This window comes from Dermochelys coriacea, chromosome 7, assembly GCF_009764565.3.
Source record: "Dermochelys coriacea isolate rDerCor1 chromosome 7, rDerCor1.pri.v4, whole genome shotgun sequence".
Taxonomy (NCBI): Eukaryota; Metazoa; Chordata; order Testudines; family Dermochelyidae; genus Dermochelys; species Dermochelys coriacea.
Window position 1 is genome coordinate 40,338,811 of NC_050074.1, and position 16,961 is coordinate 40,355,771.

The 16,961-nt window shown below is 37.6% G+C and overlaps 1 protein-coding gene across 9 annotated transcripts in view; it reads right to left on the bottom strand.

Annotated features, from left to right (window-relative positions):
* The window catches only part of ATP2B2 (ATPase plasma membrane Ca2+ transporting 2), a 757,867-nt gene that overhangs the window by 77,260 nt on the left and 663,646 nt on the right, over positions 1–16,961 (bottom strand). For all 9 annotated transcript variants that reach the window (XM_038410886.2, XM_043518690.1, XM_043518694.1 and 6 more), the window contains 2 exons: positions 14,202–14,443; positions 13,216–13,450 (listed from right to left, as the gene is read on the bottom strand). In XM_038410886.2, coding sequence (XP_038266814.1) covers positions 13,216–13,450; positions 14,202–14,443 — 477 coding nt within the window. The remainder of the gene's footprint in view (positions 1–13,215; positions 13,451–14,201; positions 14,444–16,961) is intronic.

A 16,961-nucleotide genomic window follows, 5' to 3' on the forward strand; every position in this document is an offset into this window, starting at 1 on the left:
TAATATTAAATTGTATTGTACATATTATCTTCAGAAATTGTTTTAAAAACACAATTATTTGATGAATATTCAACACTACATTTGTAATTTAGACACAAAATTGTAACATATTTTATCAAATTTAACAAACTGCATCATCAAAAATGATATTTCAAAATACAGAAATTTTGTAACTTTTACAACCGTAGTGAAACTATTTTGGATGGTAGAAACTTTCAACCCAAGGACATTTTTTAAGAATATGTAAAAGTGTGAAAGATCAAAATGATATCTCTTTCTCCTTGATATACATAAAAGTGGCTTTCCCAGCAAATAATAATACTTTCTTTGGACTCAAAACCAGTCCATGGCTCTATTCATAACAATTAACCTTCTCTCTGAGAAAGTAATGAAAGAAAAAAGTAAGAAGTGATATGATCATAGTCTATAAGTACATATACAGGGAGAGTACATTTAATACTTCAGGGCTCTTTAATCTACCAGATAAAGACATAACAAGATCTAATGGTTGGAAGTCGAACCTAGGAATATTCAGACTGGAAATAAGGGGTACATGTTTTAACAGCAAGGGTCTCTGTCACTGATCATTGGAATAGCTCAGCCAAGAATCAGAGTGCTAGCCGTGTTAGTCTCTATTAGCAGAAAGAATGAGGAGTACTTGTGGCACCTTAGAGACTAACAAATTTATTGGAGAATAAGCTTTCATGGGCTAAAGCCCACTTCCTCAGGTGCATGCAGTGGAAAATACAGTAGGAAGATTTTATATAGATAGATAGATAGATACACGCACACACACACACATATATACACACACACACACACACAGAAAACATGAAAAAATGGGGGTTGCCATACCAACTCTTAACAAGACCAATCGATTAAAGTGGGTTATTATCAGCAGGAGAAAAAAAAACTTTTGTAGTGATAATCTGGATGGCCCATTTCAAACAATTGACAAGAAGGTGTGAGTAACAGTAGGGGGAAAATTAGCATGTGGAAATAGTTTTTAGTTAGTGTAATGACACATCCATTCCCAGTCTTTATTCAAGCTTAATTTAATGGTGTCCAGTTTGCAGATTAATTCCAGTTCTGTGGTTTCTCATTGGAGTCTGTTTTTGAAGTTTTTTTGTTGAAAACTTGCAACTTTTAGGTCTGTTAGGGATTCAGCTAACGAGATGTTAGGCATAATTAAAAAAGGGATAGAGAATAAGATGGAGAATATCTTATTGCCCTTATACAAATCCATGGTACTCCCATATCTTGAATACTGCGGACAGATATGGTCCCCTCATCTCAAAAAAGATATACTGGCATTAGAAAAGGTTCAGAAAAGGGAAACTAAAATGATTAAGGGTTTGGAATGGGTCCCACATGAGGCGAGTTTAAAGAGGCTAGGACTTTTCAGCTTGGAAAAGTGAAGACTAAGGGGGGGATATGATAGAGATATATAAAATCATGAGTGGTGCGGAGCAAGTGAATAAGGAAAAGTTATTTACTTGTTCCCATAATATAAGAAATAGGGGCCACCAAATGAAATTAATGGTCAGCAAGTTTAAAACAAATAAAAGGAAGTTCTTCTTCACACAGCGCACAGTCAACCTGTGGAACTCCTTGCCTGAGGAGGTTGTGAAGGCTAAGACTATAAGAGGGTTTAAAAGAGAACTGGATAAATTCATGGAGATTAAGTCCATTAATGGCTATTAACCAGGATGGATAAGGAATGGTGTCCCTAGCCTCTGTTTGTCAGAGAATGGAGATGGATGGCAGGAGAGAGATCACTTGATCATTACCTGTTAGGTTCACTCCCTCTGGGGCACCTGGCATTGGTCACTGTCGGTAGACAGGATACTGGGCTGAATGGACCTTTGGTCTGACCCAGTATGGCCATTCTTATGTTCTTATGTACCTGCATTACTATTTATCATTGAACATCCAATGTTATTTGCTATGCTCTAACTTTACTGTAGAAATAAGAACATCCTAGAAGTCAATGTAAACTAAGAGGATATTCCAATCTCATGCTTCAGGACATAAACCAGTAACAAAAGGGGCTGGGAAGGACTTTTTCCATCATGTTCAACATTGCACAATTGGTTACATGCATTGCAAGGGTTTTCACCTTCCTGTGTAGCAGCAAGTATGGGACACACTGACATTTGCATCATTACAAAGACATTTTTCCTTCCAAAAAAGTAACAACATTCACTAACATGGTAGAATTAGAAATGAGCCTAATGCTTCTAAAGGAATTCAGACAGATGCTCACTTGGCGGGTGAGACAGCTCATGTGGTCATTTGTGCTGTTCCTCTCTTCCATTTACCTGGTAAACCAGAGGTCATAACTAGATAAGCCAAATGCAGATCACTAAAATAAAAGCTGGACTATAAGAGTAATAAATCTGAGCTTTTCATGGGCCCTAAGTAAACTACTCCACCTTCAGGATACGTCAAGAATATCTGCCATTTACAGAATGGCTCTTAGTCAGTACAAATAATGTAATAGCATTAACAGGTAAGAAAAAAGAATGAATAATGGACAGAAGTTTATCTGCCTATGACCTATGTACCTACGACCTACAAGTAGCATTCCCACCTCCCCCTGTGAGTCTGGTCTGGAAACCTCTTTTGGTCAACCTGAAGATGTGGTAGCACTGGAAAATAGCACCAATTAAGCTCATAAGCAATCTACAACTTGCGTAGGTGGCTCCCAAGTGATTGACTGAGTTGCCAGGTTTTGTTATTCTGCATATGTCCTGCTTGTAAATTTAAAATGACCTTAGCAGCAGTTTTGAACAACGTGACTCCCTCACTTACTGGATTTGAGAGATTCAAATGACAGTTTGAAAGCCAGAAGTAGAATATGGGGCACAAAGGAGGAAAATGATAGTCCCAGTGTGAAGAAGAGAAAATGAAGGCTTCTATTTGAAATGCCAGTTCTATTAAGCAAGTTCACGGAGGCAGAACCTAGTTTCATATGCACATCAAAATAATATCTAAGAAAAGATATAATGCTATTCTTATTTTTGGACAGTTGGTGGGTGGTGTCTAGTTTAACTCTGTGTAGAGCAACTATACTTAAAATATTGCTCATATTTTCTTTTTTATTTATGTAGGTAAGAGACTACATTGGCAGACTGAGTGGGCAGTAGCAACAGACACATCTCCAACCTGTTTCCACAGAACCTAAGCTTACATTTACAAAGAATCAAGCTTCTAGCATCTATGAATGCAGAAAAAGCTTTCTGGATGTAAGCTTAAAGTAGCCTGATGCAGGAATCTCTATCTGAATCTGCTGACAACCAATGGGCCAAACTGAGATGTGATGGAAAAGATAGTGGGTGCAAGTTGGCAAATGGGTGAGTGATTGACGTGTGAATAAGATTCATTAACCCTGGCTCAGGGAGGTTGTCGCAAAATTCAGAGACAGATCTCTACAGGTACAAGACGCTGCTTTAGTTGCTTGCCTTCTTGAATATTTCTAAATGTAACATTAAGTACAAAACCTAACCCAACAATACATAAAAGATGTACAGCACAGCTTGAGATGAAGATATAGAAGTGTGTGAGAATTAACCAGTATGAGTAAATAAGATAATTTTTGAATGGGTGAATCTACATATAGGAGTATACAACACTCAGAACAAGGTCCCTGCCTACTAACTCTCAGGCAAGAGAGAAAGTCAAAGCTAATCAATAACTGGATTTTATTGTTGTTGAATTCATCCAAACAATTTCTATTTATTATTGAGGGTAATGCAACCACAAGCAGGCTTTTTACATTAGCTGTGGGCTTTTTTAAAAATAAATCTGATAGAGATGTACATATTCATAATAGGCACAGCTCTCAAACCCTTCAAGAAAGGTGTCAATGAGACACCTTTGGTACAGCAGAGGTTAAGCATCATTGTTACATATGAATAAACTGTAGCAATCCATGAGGTTAGGTTTATGAAAGTAGTAGAGGCTATATTTTCACCTGTGCTAACTCCCAGAAGCATCTTAGGAAAAGAGGAAATGAGGCTTTCCCTCTAAAATGTTATTTAATTTTAAAACAAATACCTGAACAAGTTGTCAGAGTTATGACTTTTCATTAATTTTATCACAGCTCCATGACTTGCCATTTCTTGCAGGATAAATCATGACTTCCACCAAGATTAAGCTAATTAAAAGGCACATTTATAGTAATATTCTTCGCTCTTCTGTCTTTTCCTCTAAAATGTTTTAAGGTGCAGTGACAAGGTGGGTGAGGTAATATCTTTAATTGGACCAACTTCTGGTGATGAGACAGACATGCTTTCAAGCTTACACAGAGCTCTTCTTGACGGACAGTGACATTTCTGTGTGATACTGTCGGTTTTGTTCTGCTAAATTAATGGAGTCCCTGCTAGAAACAATGGCAATTTGGGGCTGTAATGGCAAATTCTGTCACCTAACTACCCTTTAACTAAAAGTCAGCTATTTCCTTCATAAGGAGCTATCCCAGAAGAACATGTTTTTTGCAGTTTTATTTTCCTGAAATACTCTGTTTCAAGACATTTTGGCAACTTTTGTTTTACCATTAGTTAGGGACTTCTGAGAGTTTTTAGTAATTTGAATACAATTTTTAAATGACTCATTACTCCGTTGTTTTAGTACTATATTTAAAAAAATGGATTGGAAAAAATATGAGCCTGGACTCATCTGAAGTTTTTTGGCAAATTCTTGGTGAAATTTTGAAAGGGCGCAATTTTACTGAATGCTTTGAAATGAACATATGTGTTGTAACATTTTCCATATCAACAATTAATTGTGAGGGATTCAATTAATTAGTTAAATAACTCTTTGGAAATAAAATGTTTTTCTGACTCTATTTTCTTTGATCTATTTTTCTGACTTCAGAGTTGACCTCCTTATTGTTAGCACCACTATTCATTTTTTACTTTTTGCTCACAAGAAATAATTCCCCATGAGATAAGAGAGCAGAAACAGTCTTCTCACAAAAAACACACTAACAACAGTCACATTAAATGAGAGTTTTCAGATCATTGAAAAAATAACTGTCAAATCACGTTGCAACCCATTCCTTGGGTCCATCATTCAATAAAAGAATCCTAAAAATGGTTAAACTAACTTAAAATGCTATTTTCTTAACAATATGTTAATAAGACATAAATCTGCATGTATATAAAAATATTATTGGACTTGTAATTCACTATAATATAAAATACATAGTAAATGTGATAGATGTGAAGAGGGTAAATGATCTGCTAGTTTGTTTATCAAAAGAGGTTTGCTCAACTCTACTCTGCAATATTTCACAGAAAATGAGGGACTCGTCTAATAAATGCTGTTAGATTTTATAGCATTTTATTGAAATGTTATTTTTAATGGACAGGAAATGTTTAATGTCATGATATAGAAGCAATTTAACTATGTGCAAGACATGGCTTGAAAGATTCACTTACACACACAGTTGGAGTAGAAGAAAATTTGTCACCATCTGATGCAAGCATATTAGGAAAACTGCATTGCATGAACGATAACGGAAGTGTTATAGAAATTATATAAAATAGACTATGACAATATAACATTTCACAAAGAACATTGCTTTTGTTTTTGGCTTGAAACTATAATATGATAGAATTCAAATTAGAAAGAACTATCAAAATATTGTAATGTACTATGACAAGTTAAAATTATCTATTTCTCCCCCCCAACCGCCCTTGAAAAGAGCTTGTGTTAGAACCCCCTGAGCTAGAACCTGGGAACATGGGAATTTTGGGCCGCTGATGCCTCCAAATCACCACAGGACACACAGGCTAGGAAGATCATGGAGGGGGATTAAGGAGGTTAGGAGGATCATGTGAGTCTGCACTCAGCAGGTAGTACTGCCCAGCAGGACCTGAGTGGGAGCCCTCACAGCCCCCTGATTGGCTGATACCAATATTTAAACCAGGAAACCATGAAGGGGAGATGTCTGAGGAACACCACTGACTGCTTGCCCACCTTTGCTCCTGACCCTGCTTGCAACAAACCCTAAACTATGGCTTCCAACCCCAGTTTGTCCTCAACTTTGCTATTTGATTGCAGTCTATAACCTGGTACACTACCCTGATCTCCTGGTAACCTGATCTTTCTTGCCTTCTATACCTGATGTGACGTTGTACCCCATAACACTTATATATGCTTAGGAGTGTAAATATGACATAACTGGAATATGTTTTATGCTAGATATGGCATGTACCATATCTTTGCAAAGGTTATAATCTATTGAATATATTCATCCTATTTGTATGCATGTATCATTTTTATATCTGAAGTTATGACTGTTGGCTCTATGCTTATCTAAAGTGTTTGCTGTAGGGAGCATATAAGGCAGATTTGATCAACATAGTATGAAGGGGTTATTCAAGTAATTGGAAGTACTTAACTAGCAATAGACTTTGGGAGATGCCAATCCACATATGAGCTTTCCTGGGAACATTCAAACTAACATCTAAACAATGGGGTTGGCCTGCAAAAAGCTGAATCATTCATAGACATGTGACTTGCCCAGGTGGCTACAGACTCCGTCTTGTTGCTGTGATTTTGCACAGGAGAACAAAGGGGTTTCTGCACACAAGAGAAAAAAATATAAAAGGATGTGTAAACTTCTCCATTTTGTCTTCAGCTGGCTCAAAAAATAGCCTCTCCACCCAAAGAGATGCCTGAAAGAAACTGGAACAAAGGACAATAACTACGGGGGTGAGAGTGATTGCTGGACCCAGACTAGGAAGGAGTCTAGTCTGTGAAAAGAAAGGGAGTACTTGTGGCACCTTAGAGACTAACAAATTTATTTGAGCATAAGCTTTCATGAGCTACAGCTCACTTCATTGGATGCATCCGATGCTCAAATAAATTTGTTAGTCTCTAAGGTGCCAGAAGTACTCCTTTTCTTTTTGCGAATACAGACTAACATGGCTGTTACTCTGTAGTCTGTGAAAGAAGCTTATTGGAACATCTCTGAGGGTGAGATTTACCTGCATTTAGTTTCCTACTGTACTAGGCTAGACATGCATGGTTTTGTTTGATTTTGCTTGGTAAATTACTTGGCTCTTTTTGGAAGGAAGACTAGACTCCTTGTCTAGTTTAAATGTCAGAATCTCCAACTATCCAGGCTTCTCTAGCCAAGTATGACTACCTTTAATGTTTAACACCTTTAAGTTTCCCAGTTCTTTAAGTCTTCTCGGTATGCTTTAATTGCTAAAACAACTTTACAAGCAGCACTGGATGGTGTTGACACAAGATCAATGGCTACTGGCATCACAATTAAGAGAACCCCGAAGTTGGTTGTGCCTGGAATCCCCAAAGAAGTCCAGATGGTGATGGAGAAATTATCTTTTGAAGGACATGATTTATTTAGCTCAAGTAAATATGTCTATGCATCCAGCTCACAAGAAGTATTTCTGTTTTGTGGTAATTGATATATGTTAAAAATTCAAAGTTCTCCTTTTTGGTCCCTCTACTGCTCCAAAGGGTATTCACAAAATGCCTCTGCATGGTAGCTGCCTATTTAAGGAGACAGTGTGTTCAGGTTTACCCTTACCTAGACAATTGTTTAATTTTGGGAAAGTCATCTCACTCAAGTCTGTCTTATGTTACTGGGACCCGTAGCGTCATGTATTTTCAGAATACCATACGCCAAACTTCACCTCAAACCCTTTCAGAAGTAGCTGAATTTGCAGGTAACAGATCCGGAACAAGTCCTATCATGTCTTCTCTGGTGGAATGATGCACGAAATACTTGTCACAGCATACCTTCCATTTCCCCATCCTTCAGCAAGACACGGATAATAGATGCCTCTAGGAAGCACATCTGGATCATATTCAGACTCTCAGGCTGTGTCCCCCTTCGTACTCCCATTTAGAGAGAAATGTTTTGGAACTCGGAGCAATAAGTCTGATGTGCAAATTTTTCCTACCTCTCTCATAAGGAAAAACCACACAGGTCATAGCAGACCGTACCACAGCAATGTATTTAATAAACAGGCAAGGAGAGGCAAGATCAACTCCTTTTTCTCAAGACGTATATCTTCTTGGGAGTGGTAAAATCAGAATTCTGAAAAGTCAAAAATCTTGACATTTTCATGAACTGAAAAATCTGTACAAATATTTGCACTCAATCAATTCAAAATATTTTGTTTCAATAATTTTGAATTTTTTTTATTTTAAACCTCTCTTTTTTTTGGTTATAAGTTAATTTAAATTTCAAACTGAAAAGTCATTTCAAATAAAAAAACTGAACTGTTCAATGTCAATTTCAAACTTTTTTCAAAAAAAATTTCAACAGGAAATTCATTGAAACAGAACTTTTCCCACAAAAATTTTTGGGTTTTTGGGAAAATTTTTTATCAATTGGCATTTTCTGACAAAAAATCATTTAATCAAAAAATCCACAACCAGCCTTATTCACAGTCTGCCCTCCTTCCCTACTGCAACAGTGCATTTTTATTCAATATTCTGAGTGGCAGCTAGGACGACTTTTATGGGACCACTTTTATGCCCTTGAGGCTCTGCAGGGCATATGCGTCAGTGGACACTGCTGATTAAAAAATTTCAACCTTGTGTGCATGGGGCACATGCACACCAAGAGTGGGATCCACCTGGACAGAACACCTTGAGGAGCCACCAGTAATGTAAGGTAACCATTCTTTTTTTGCAATTCAATGGTAAACAGAATTGCCCAGAATTTCCCATTCTAAAGGGAAAAAAACAATTAAAATCAATTTGTAATATGCACATTAAGGGCACTTTAGTAATGAGTAACACTCATGCACAGAACCACTGTATTGTTTAAAATTCTTTATGAAAATATACATTGTTGTCTCCTATTTTTAATTTAAGTGTAATAACCCTGGAGCCTATCACAAAGGCTATATTATTTTATTGGAGTTATAGAAATGGGCCAAAACAAAACTCTATGAAATTTTGGGGACCAGTGGAAAATCACAGTCCAAGAACTCAGTATATTCTCTGAAAAAGCTTCTGGTCAAGACAAATGGCCAAAAAAATAATTATCTGTTGAATAGGATATTTTATTAACATTCAAGAAAATCTTTTTAATCACTGAATTCAGAAGATCAAGCAGTACATAGACTACTTTACACTATTTTTATCCCTATCTTTTAATTGCATAAAGGGAATTAACCGCCGCTCTCAGTTAAATAAAAAGTGGTCATAGTAATTTTCTGGAGCAGGCACAGAAAGATTTTCAACAAACACCATCTTGGGGAGCATACTTCTCTTAACAGAACGGTGCAAGGGAGATAGATATTTTAGGAAATGTAAATCATTTTTAAGTTGGTGAAATGAGCTCTGCACTACAGTGCCACCTAAATATACCACTAAACAATGAAATTATGGTTTCCAAAGTCAGCAATAATAAGGATAATGAGCAATATTTTTAAGTAAAGTTTTAGCTTGTTATAGATGCTTAGCCACAGTAATTAAAATCAGAAACTAAACTTCAATTCATTATACAATGAATAAGCAATTTGGTGACCAGCACTATAAGTCGAATGCTGACTGCACTGCATTTCATCTAAAAGCTGCCAAAACTATAATGGAATGAAAAAAATATGTAATATATCCCTTTGATAATTACCTACTGTTTCTTTATGGGCTTTTTTCAGTGATGAGGTCCTGCATCATCAACATAACAAGTGTACCCATTATAATAGACAAGTACCCCAAGGGAACATCAATAAACAATGCATCAAAGCCAGAGTTTGTTTGACACTATTTCAGCGCTTGCAGTAATACGAAAAGAAAGCATCCCACAAACACTGAATTCAGATTTAGTCCACACAGTTGGACAAGGAATTGCCTTTGCTTTTGTCTGACTCTGAGAAAGAAAGTTAACAAAGCTAACAAAATATTAGCTAGGCATAGGTAAACTGCAGTCTCTTTGCAACATCCAAACTCCTTAAAACGAGAGGGCACAGAAAACAAAGGACAGAAATGAGTTCCAAGCAATTTTATCACCTTTGGCCATAAAGATGTCTGATGGAATTACCATGAAGTCAGCATGCCTACAAAAAAGGGACAAAACACCTTGAAAGAATATTTAAATAAAATGGAAAATATTTAAGCTACGTGGAAGAAGGGATGGGGCAAATGAATTTGAGGACTGGCAAAGCTCCCCCTTTATTTACATTAGAGATCTTTCAGTGAGTCATTAGAAAACAGCGCCAGATGGTTAGCAGGTATAAACTGGAGTAGCTCCGTTGACTTAAATAGAATTATGCCAATTCATGCCAGTTGAGGATCCAACCTATATATTTTGATTTTTAAAAATGATTCGTATTAGAAGTAACACCTATGGGATGGTGTCTGACATCGAATTTATGGTTATTAGCTCCAGGGGAGGTAGCTTGTTTTGCCAAGAAAAAAGGAAGATCTGTGTTTCAGTGTAACAAAGATTTCACTTAAGATATTTAGTCATTTTGGATTCGATTCTACCAGGACTACTAGGGAAGATGAGGACTACACATCCGCAGGCAGATGTGCTGCCAGAATCTTTTCTGGGGTGGGGTAATGGGATTTACAAACCCTAGGCTGAGCACAGGCAGAAGGGAGAGGAAGGCTGATCACACCTCTGAGCAGCTGCCAGGACTACCAATCGTAGAGACATGCACCCACAGCTGTGACCAATAAAGAAAACAAGCCCAGCTATAAAGGGGGGAGACAAAAAGGCCTGAGATAGCAGGACAACAGCCTCATGCCAGGCTGCCTCTGAAAAACAAGGAGACAAAAGGAGACCGTAAGCCCTGAGGTTTCAGGGCTGATAGACTCAATATAAGTTAAGAGTTTATGAATTGGTCTAGTTGCAGACACATTGAAGTAGATCAGTGAGGGGAAAGCTGGGACCCCTAGAGAGACTACAATTTTTACAATTTTTTTACAATTGTAAAAACAACAGAATATACAGAATTGTAACAGAATTATAACGAAAGAAGTGTAATCATGCATATTCTTCATGGAAATAAACCTGTGCTTAAAGCCACTAAGAAACATCTGAAAACAAACTTTTCAGTTTAATTGAAGTACAGATGATACTGCATATGCAAGAAGCATGGTGAATCAATGCACCTACATATGCAAGTTCTAATCCCAATGCGGCCAACTATATCAGGATTTAACATTTCAGCTAAGCAGAAGCTGATCTTCCAGAACACAGAATCCCATTATCTGAAGTAGGGCATATGAATAATTTTCATTATTTGCACTCGATAAATAAGGTGGGTTTTTTGTTTTTTCCCCTCAGGGATTCGTAAGATTTTAAAGTGATTAGAACCCAAGATTATAAATAGAATACACATGTTAGTAGCCGTGGTATAAAGGTTTTGAATGTATGACTTTCAGGATTCCTGCATTAACTATAAATGAGTCATGCAGGTCATCCCAAACCCAATAAAACCATTAAACTGTCAGAAATGCCATTTTGACTTCTTGCTTCTACCTATTCCACATTTTATGACACACCAGGAAGGTTTTGGTTTTAAAATCAAAGTTGTTTTAAGTTGGAATCTCAGGTTTGGTTTGGGGACAGAAGGATTAGTGGCTAGAGTGCAGGTGATGATGGATAAAATAAATGTGCTTTATCACATGAGTGAGTAGTTTATCACATGGCTGCAGAAATAGGGAATTTATCACACAGATGGCTTTTTCTACAGCATTACTATAGTTAGAAATATAAAATACTGGCTTTATTACAGCATTCAGGGAAACATAAGACTGACACATAGTCCTTCAGAGCAGCCTAATGTGTACATTTGATGTTCTAGTAAAAAAAAAACAAACAAAACCCACAGCATTTCCTAAAATATACAGCGTTGCGGCCAACCTGATATCCAGGCAAGGAGGATTCAAACAGAATGATTAAAAAACCTACTAAAAAAGATCTATCGTGCAAATTAAATGGGATGTAAGGGCAAGAAGGAGAGAGATTGCCACCAGATTGCCACTGCCTTCAACACAAAATCCCACTCCCTTTGTAAAGGGTAACAACATTATCAATGGATGGTCAGGTTCCAAAATGAATTATAGTTATTAGTTCTATACACAGAAGTAGTGTGATCTAATGGACTGAGCATGTGACTTGGAGCTGGGAATTCCTTATTTTTACTCCTAGCATTTCTAATTTATCTTGGCTTTATCCTCTGTGTTATACTGTTTCCTCAACCGTAAAATGGGAATAATCCCCCCCATTTCTTTTAATGATTAATAATCAAGCACTATATAAATATATCAGATACAAACCAACCATCCCCTAACCTATCCCCTACATTGTAGTCTTAATGGGAGTGAACACTATTCTAATTATCATGACATCAGAGCGCCTCTATTTTTTACTGTGTTTTATTATTTTATTTTTATATAAAAAGTTATTTTCTTTTTAAGTTTTCAAATAAAGGCTCAAATCAGCCAAAGACAAAGTATAATTCTGCAGACACTTCACACATGCAACGCTAATATTGATTTCAACAGGAGTGAAGATTCTAACATACTTTTTACATATGGTGGCAAAATAACATCTGTGAATTTTAGGTTTGGATTTTTAACCCTTCAGTTGCTAACCTCTCCCTGGAAAAGACACTTGACAAATGTTGTCTTCATCCAAACATAACATTAAAAACAACTTGCCATCTGGCAACCCAGGATTTGCAACTGTAGTATAGTCACCGATGTGCCAAAGTAACAAAGAGCTGTTAATTATTGTTACAGAAAACAGAACTTCCTCCAGAGTAGATTTATTTTATGTTGAAAGCAAATATCAATTCATACTTATGCCTGCAACTTATTTTCTCAAAGGGAACCCATCTCTGTTCCTCATAGAACTTCAATATTGGACCCTCACACATTACCTAACGCAAAGTTTCTCTCTTATTTTCTAGATGACCGTTCACAAGGGGAGCTTTTCTGATCTGACTTCCTCTAAAGTACTCACTGAGACAAAATGAAAATCTTGCCACCTTTTTCTTGCTATAGTTCTTATAACCCTATTTTTGCTATAATTAAATAATGCCAACTGAACAATCAAGGTCTTTTCTCAGTTATAGGGTCTGCACCTAAGGTTTTGTGTCTTTTGACTAATTAGAAAATTAAACAAAAATAAACAACTTCAGGAAATACACTTCTTTTATTTCACACTTAAGTATCAGATAGTAGGCACTTTAACTTGTAAGTGTGACATACCTCAGGCCTTACTGGATCTTCAATACCAACTACACAAATGCAGGTCAGGTCAGTTAAAATGTCATTTTCACTATCCCAGTCTGGTTCTGGGTTGCTGCTGAAGTCCCGGTATGCAATGCAAATAGTTCTCAGTCCATCGCAGGCCATGGGTTCAATCACTTTCTTCACCATCTCATCCCGGTCCCGGGGTCTGAAGACACGAATCTCACCTGCTGCATTAATGATTCTAGAACACCTGTAAGAAGAGGACATGAATTGCATTTGTTTGGTTGCTGGTTTCCATTATACCTGTTCATTTCATCCAACAGCACACTTTATTTTTTTTTGTTAGTTTTAATTTCTAGTGCACTCCACAAACAAAAACAGATTCGTTATTCTAATGTTGGGTAACATAATGTACCGATGATTTTAACAATTGTTGGGCAGATTTTAAGATGCTTTTTTTAAGATGACATTTCAGTTAGACTATGTAATTTCCATTAGGTCCATAATTAGTGAAGAAGTTACAAACAAATTGAAAAAAATCTTGCTAAGCCAAATGTGTGGTATATATTCATGTCAACTAACAAGAGGACATTTGGATTTATATCCCTACGTGATAAAAGCACATTTCAAAAGTGCATCTGTTTACAATCTAATGGGGATGGAGGAGACGAGAGAGCAGAGAAATGCCAGCTGCAGTATCCTTTGGCGGCTAATAGAAGACAGGAAAGATGACCATCAACATTGGCCATCCAGACAATTGTGCAAGACTAATTACTTTTAAAAAGGATAAAAGATTAATCACATTAAAATGTATGTTACATTGCTGCAATAAGGTTAGTGCCTATTATTTGGAAATATTATTTAGTTTCCAACTTCAAACCAAGACAATAAGGGCTTGATCCTATTTTCATTGAAATCAGTGGCAAAATCCCCATATATTTTAGTACTGTGGGATCACTCCAAGTCACAATAAATAAGGCAAATCGACACAGTACACTTACTTCTTCAGAACAATTTCAGAAGCACCTTTGCTGTACATTCGGAAACTGCCGTCTGGCATTTTAACGACAGTGCTCATTGACTTTCTTACGGAGTTAAATGTGTATACTTTGTAGAGTTTCTCCTCTGGGATTAGATTCCGAACTGGCTGGTAATCCTGCTTCAGTTGCAGGACAAACCCCAACAGGCCACATTCTGTCTTGTTGCCAACCTGACGAGGCAGGCCACCTTCCTTTTCTGGTGGCTGAAGGGAAGAAAACATCAGATTTCAGCCCCTCGCTCTCTCATGTTTGGCAGTATACTGTACTTTTCAAGCCCAATAAATAATGAGGTCCCAGGCTACGAGTTAAGATCTAAAACCTTTACAGTAAAGTCATAGCTCATCCAATTTTAAAGAGCCAGTGGAAGTTTTAAACAATTATAACAGACTGAAAGCAATCTATTTGATAATGGAGCAACTTTTTCTTTTTAAATAACCAGTGTAATTCTCTTCCACCTTCTTATCCTCTGCCCATTCAAGATTTTATGATGGTTATGGTATGTGTCATTAAAAATAAATGCATTTTCCTCGATATATATATGTCAATATATGTTCACAAACAGACCACCATCTTTTCCCATTGTATTGCTCTGAATCATGTTGCTTTGCTGTTTTTCATGGTGTGGTAGATGTTTTAAGGTAACATTCATTCACTATAATTTTGAACCTACTTTGCTTTTAAAAATAAAATCTACATCTAATCAGAAGAATAAATAACCAATGGTATTTCTAGTGATCCATGAATATAATGTCTGTATCAATAGTTAAGTACTTCTAAACATCTGTGAGTTACTACAGTATTTCAGTCTGCTACTTCAGACTGTAAATGCTTTATATGGAAAAAAGGGGGTTAAGTTATGACAATTATACTAACCCAGAAATTCTAGCAATTCTGAATGGTACTACCCTTAGAAGAAATGCTTTATTAGAAAATATTGATCCTCCCTTGCTAAGGTAAAAAAAAAAAGTACAAAATAAAACATTAGAAACAATACTGTGTATCAGCTGAAATAAAGCTAAAAAAAATAGTTCTGTCATTAATAATGCTCCAAAAGATTTTAGTGGTCAAGTTTATTAGCTGAAGACTACTGAGGTCTTCAATCATCTTGCACTCAGCAAAGCTATCAAGTCAAATTCAGCCTTCGCATAAGCAGACAAAACTCCAATGAAATCACTGAAGTTGATGCATTGAATCCATAGGGACTAGAAGTGGGGAAAATCCTTTCACAATTTTGATTCGCAATGTTTTGCAATATTTGAAATAAACTTACACTTAGGCCCTGATTCAGCGAACAGTTTAAGTCATTGTCTTCAATGGGACTTCATGATTTGCTCAAGTGCTTTGCTGAATCAAAAGTCTGCTTAAGTGCTTTGCTGCATTCAGAAATATGTCCAAACCAGTGGTGGATTTAGAGTTAGTGAGGCCCTGTGCTCAGCTTCATTTTTGCCTTCCCCCACAACAGAGGGAGCATTCTCTCTTATCTCCCCCCACGACCCTCATTTTTCTTTTTTTCTCCTGCATTCTCCTCTGGGGGCTCAGGGCTGGGGGTGCAGGGTCTGTGTGGGAGTAACGGTGTGGGCTCAAGATTGTCGTGCAGGGTCTGGGAGGAAGTTAGGGTACGGGAGTGGGCTGGGGCTGGGGATCTGAAATCAGGTTTGATTTTAGTTAACAGCTTGTTTTGAATGTAAATAGGTAAACAAGAAAAATATTACTGGTAGCATGAAAATGACCGCTCCTTAAGCAGAGGGGCCATGGTCTGAGTTTCCGGTGGAAGGGGTATACCTCTTTAAGAGCAGAGGCATGAACGCTGACTCATTCCCCCAGGTGACTAGAAGAGAGGGGAGAGGATACAGGTGTAAGTCAGGCAGGAGAAGCCTTCTTTCACTTGGACCAAGCGGAGCAGCGCGCACCCTTGAAAGAGATGAAATACCAGGTTTGGTCAGGATCTGCTAGACACTCCTTTCTCTGGCACCTGGGGAGGAATTTATCCCTCCCTGGCCAAGGCAGAGTGTGTGGGGGGGGGAAGGGGAGGATTCACCTTCCCCACACCAGATTCGGAGGGGCCTTAGATAAGGTGAGTATGGAATGAGAGTTAGACTATTATGTTGCAACTCATTATGTAAGAGTGGGGTGGATCTCCAGTGCCGGTACTCTGTAAGGAAGGGAAACAGAGATCAGATAAATGGTTTGGTAAAGAATTTAAAGGAGGTGTTTGTTAAAGGAGCGGAAACAGGGGGGTTCCTATGACTGGCATGGCAGGAAGCCAACACCCCCCCCCCTCCTTTATAGCCCACCTTAATACTCATTCAAGGGGGGGTGGGGATGGTAAGGTCCCAGCAGCAGGTTCACTGGGGACCAGAATAGACAGGTGTGAGTGTGTGTGTGTGTGTGGGGGGGGGGGAGCTGACAGAAGCACCTCAGGTAGATACTGAAATTATCATGGATGTACCTGCACTGTCCGCTTATCTGCTGGGTATGCCTCCACATTTAATAATAAAGCTGCATCCTAATTAAACCACATCCAGTGTCTCCTATCCTTCATCCAGTATAGCCAGACAATGAATTATGCAGAAAAATTTTAAAATGTCCTAGCAAGTGTCCACTTTCCCCTTTAGCAGCTGCTGTCTCCACACTCTCTGTATACTATATTAAAGCAAGCATATGGTGGTGAGAATTGGCAGTAGCACTTCCTTTCCTATACTGTTTCACCACAAAATCTGT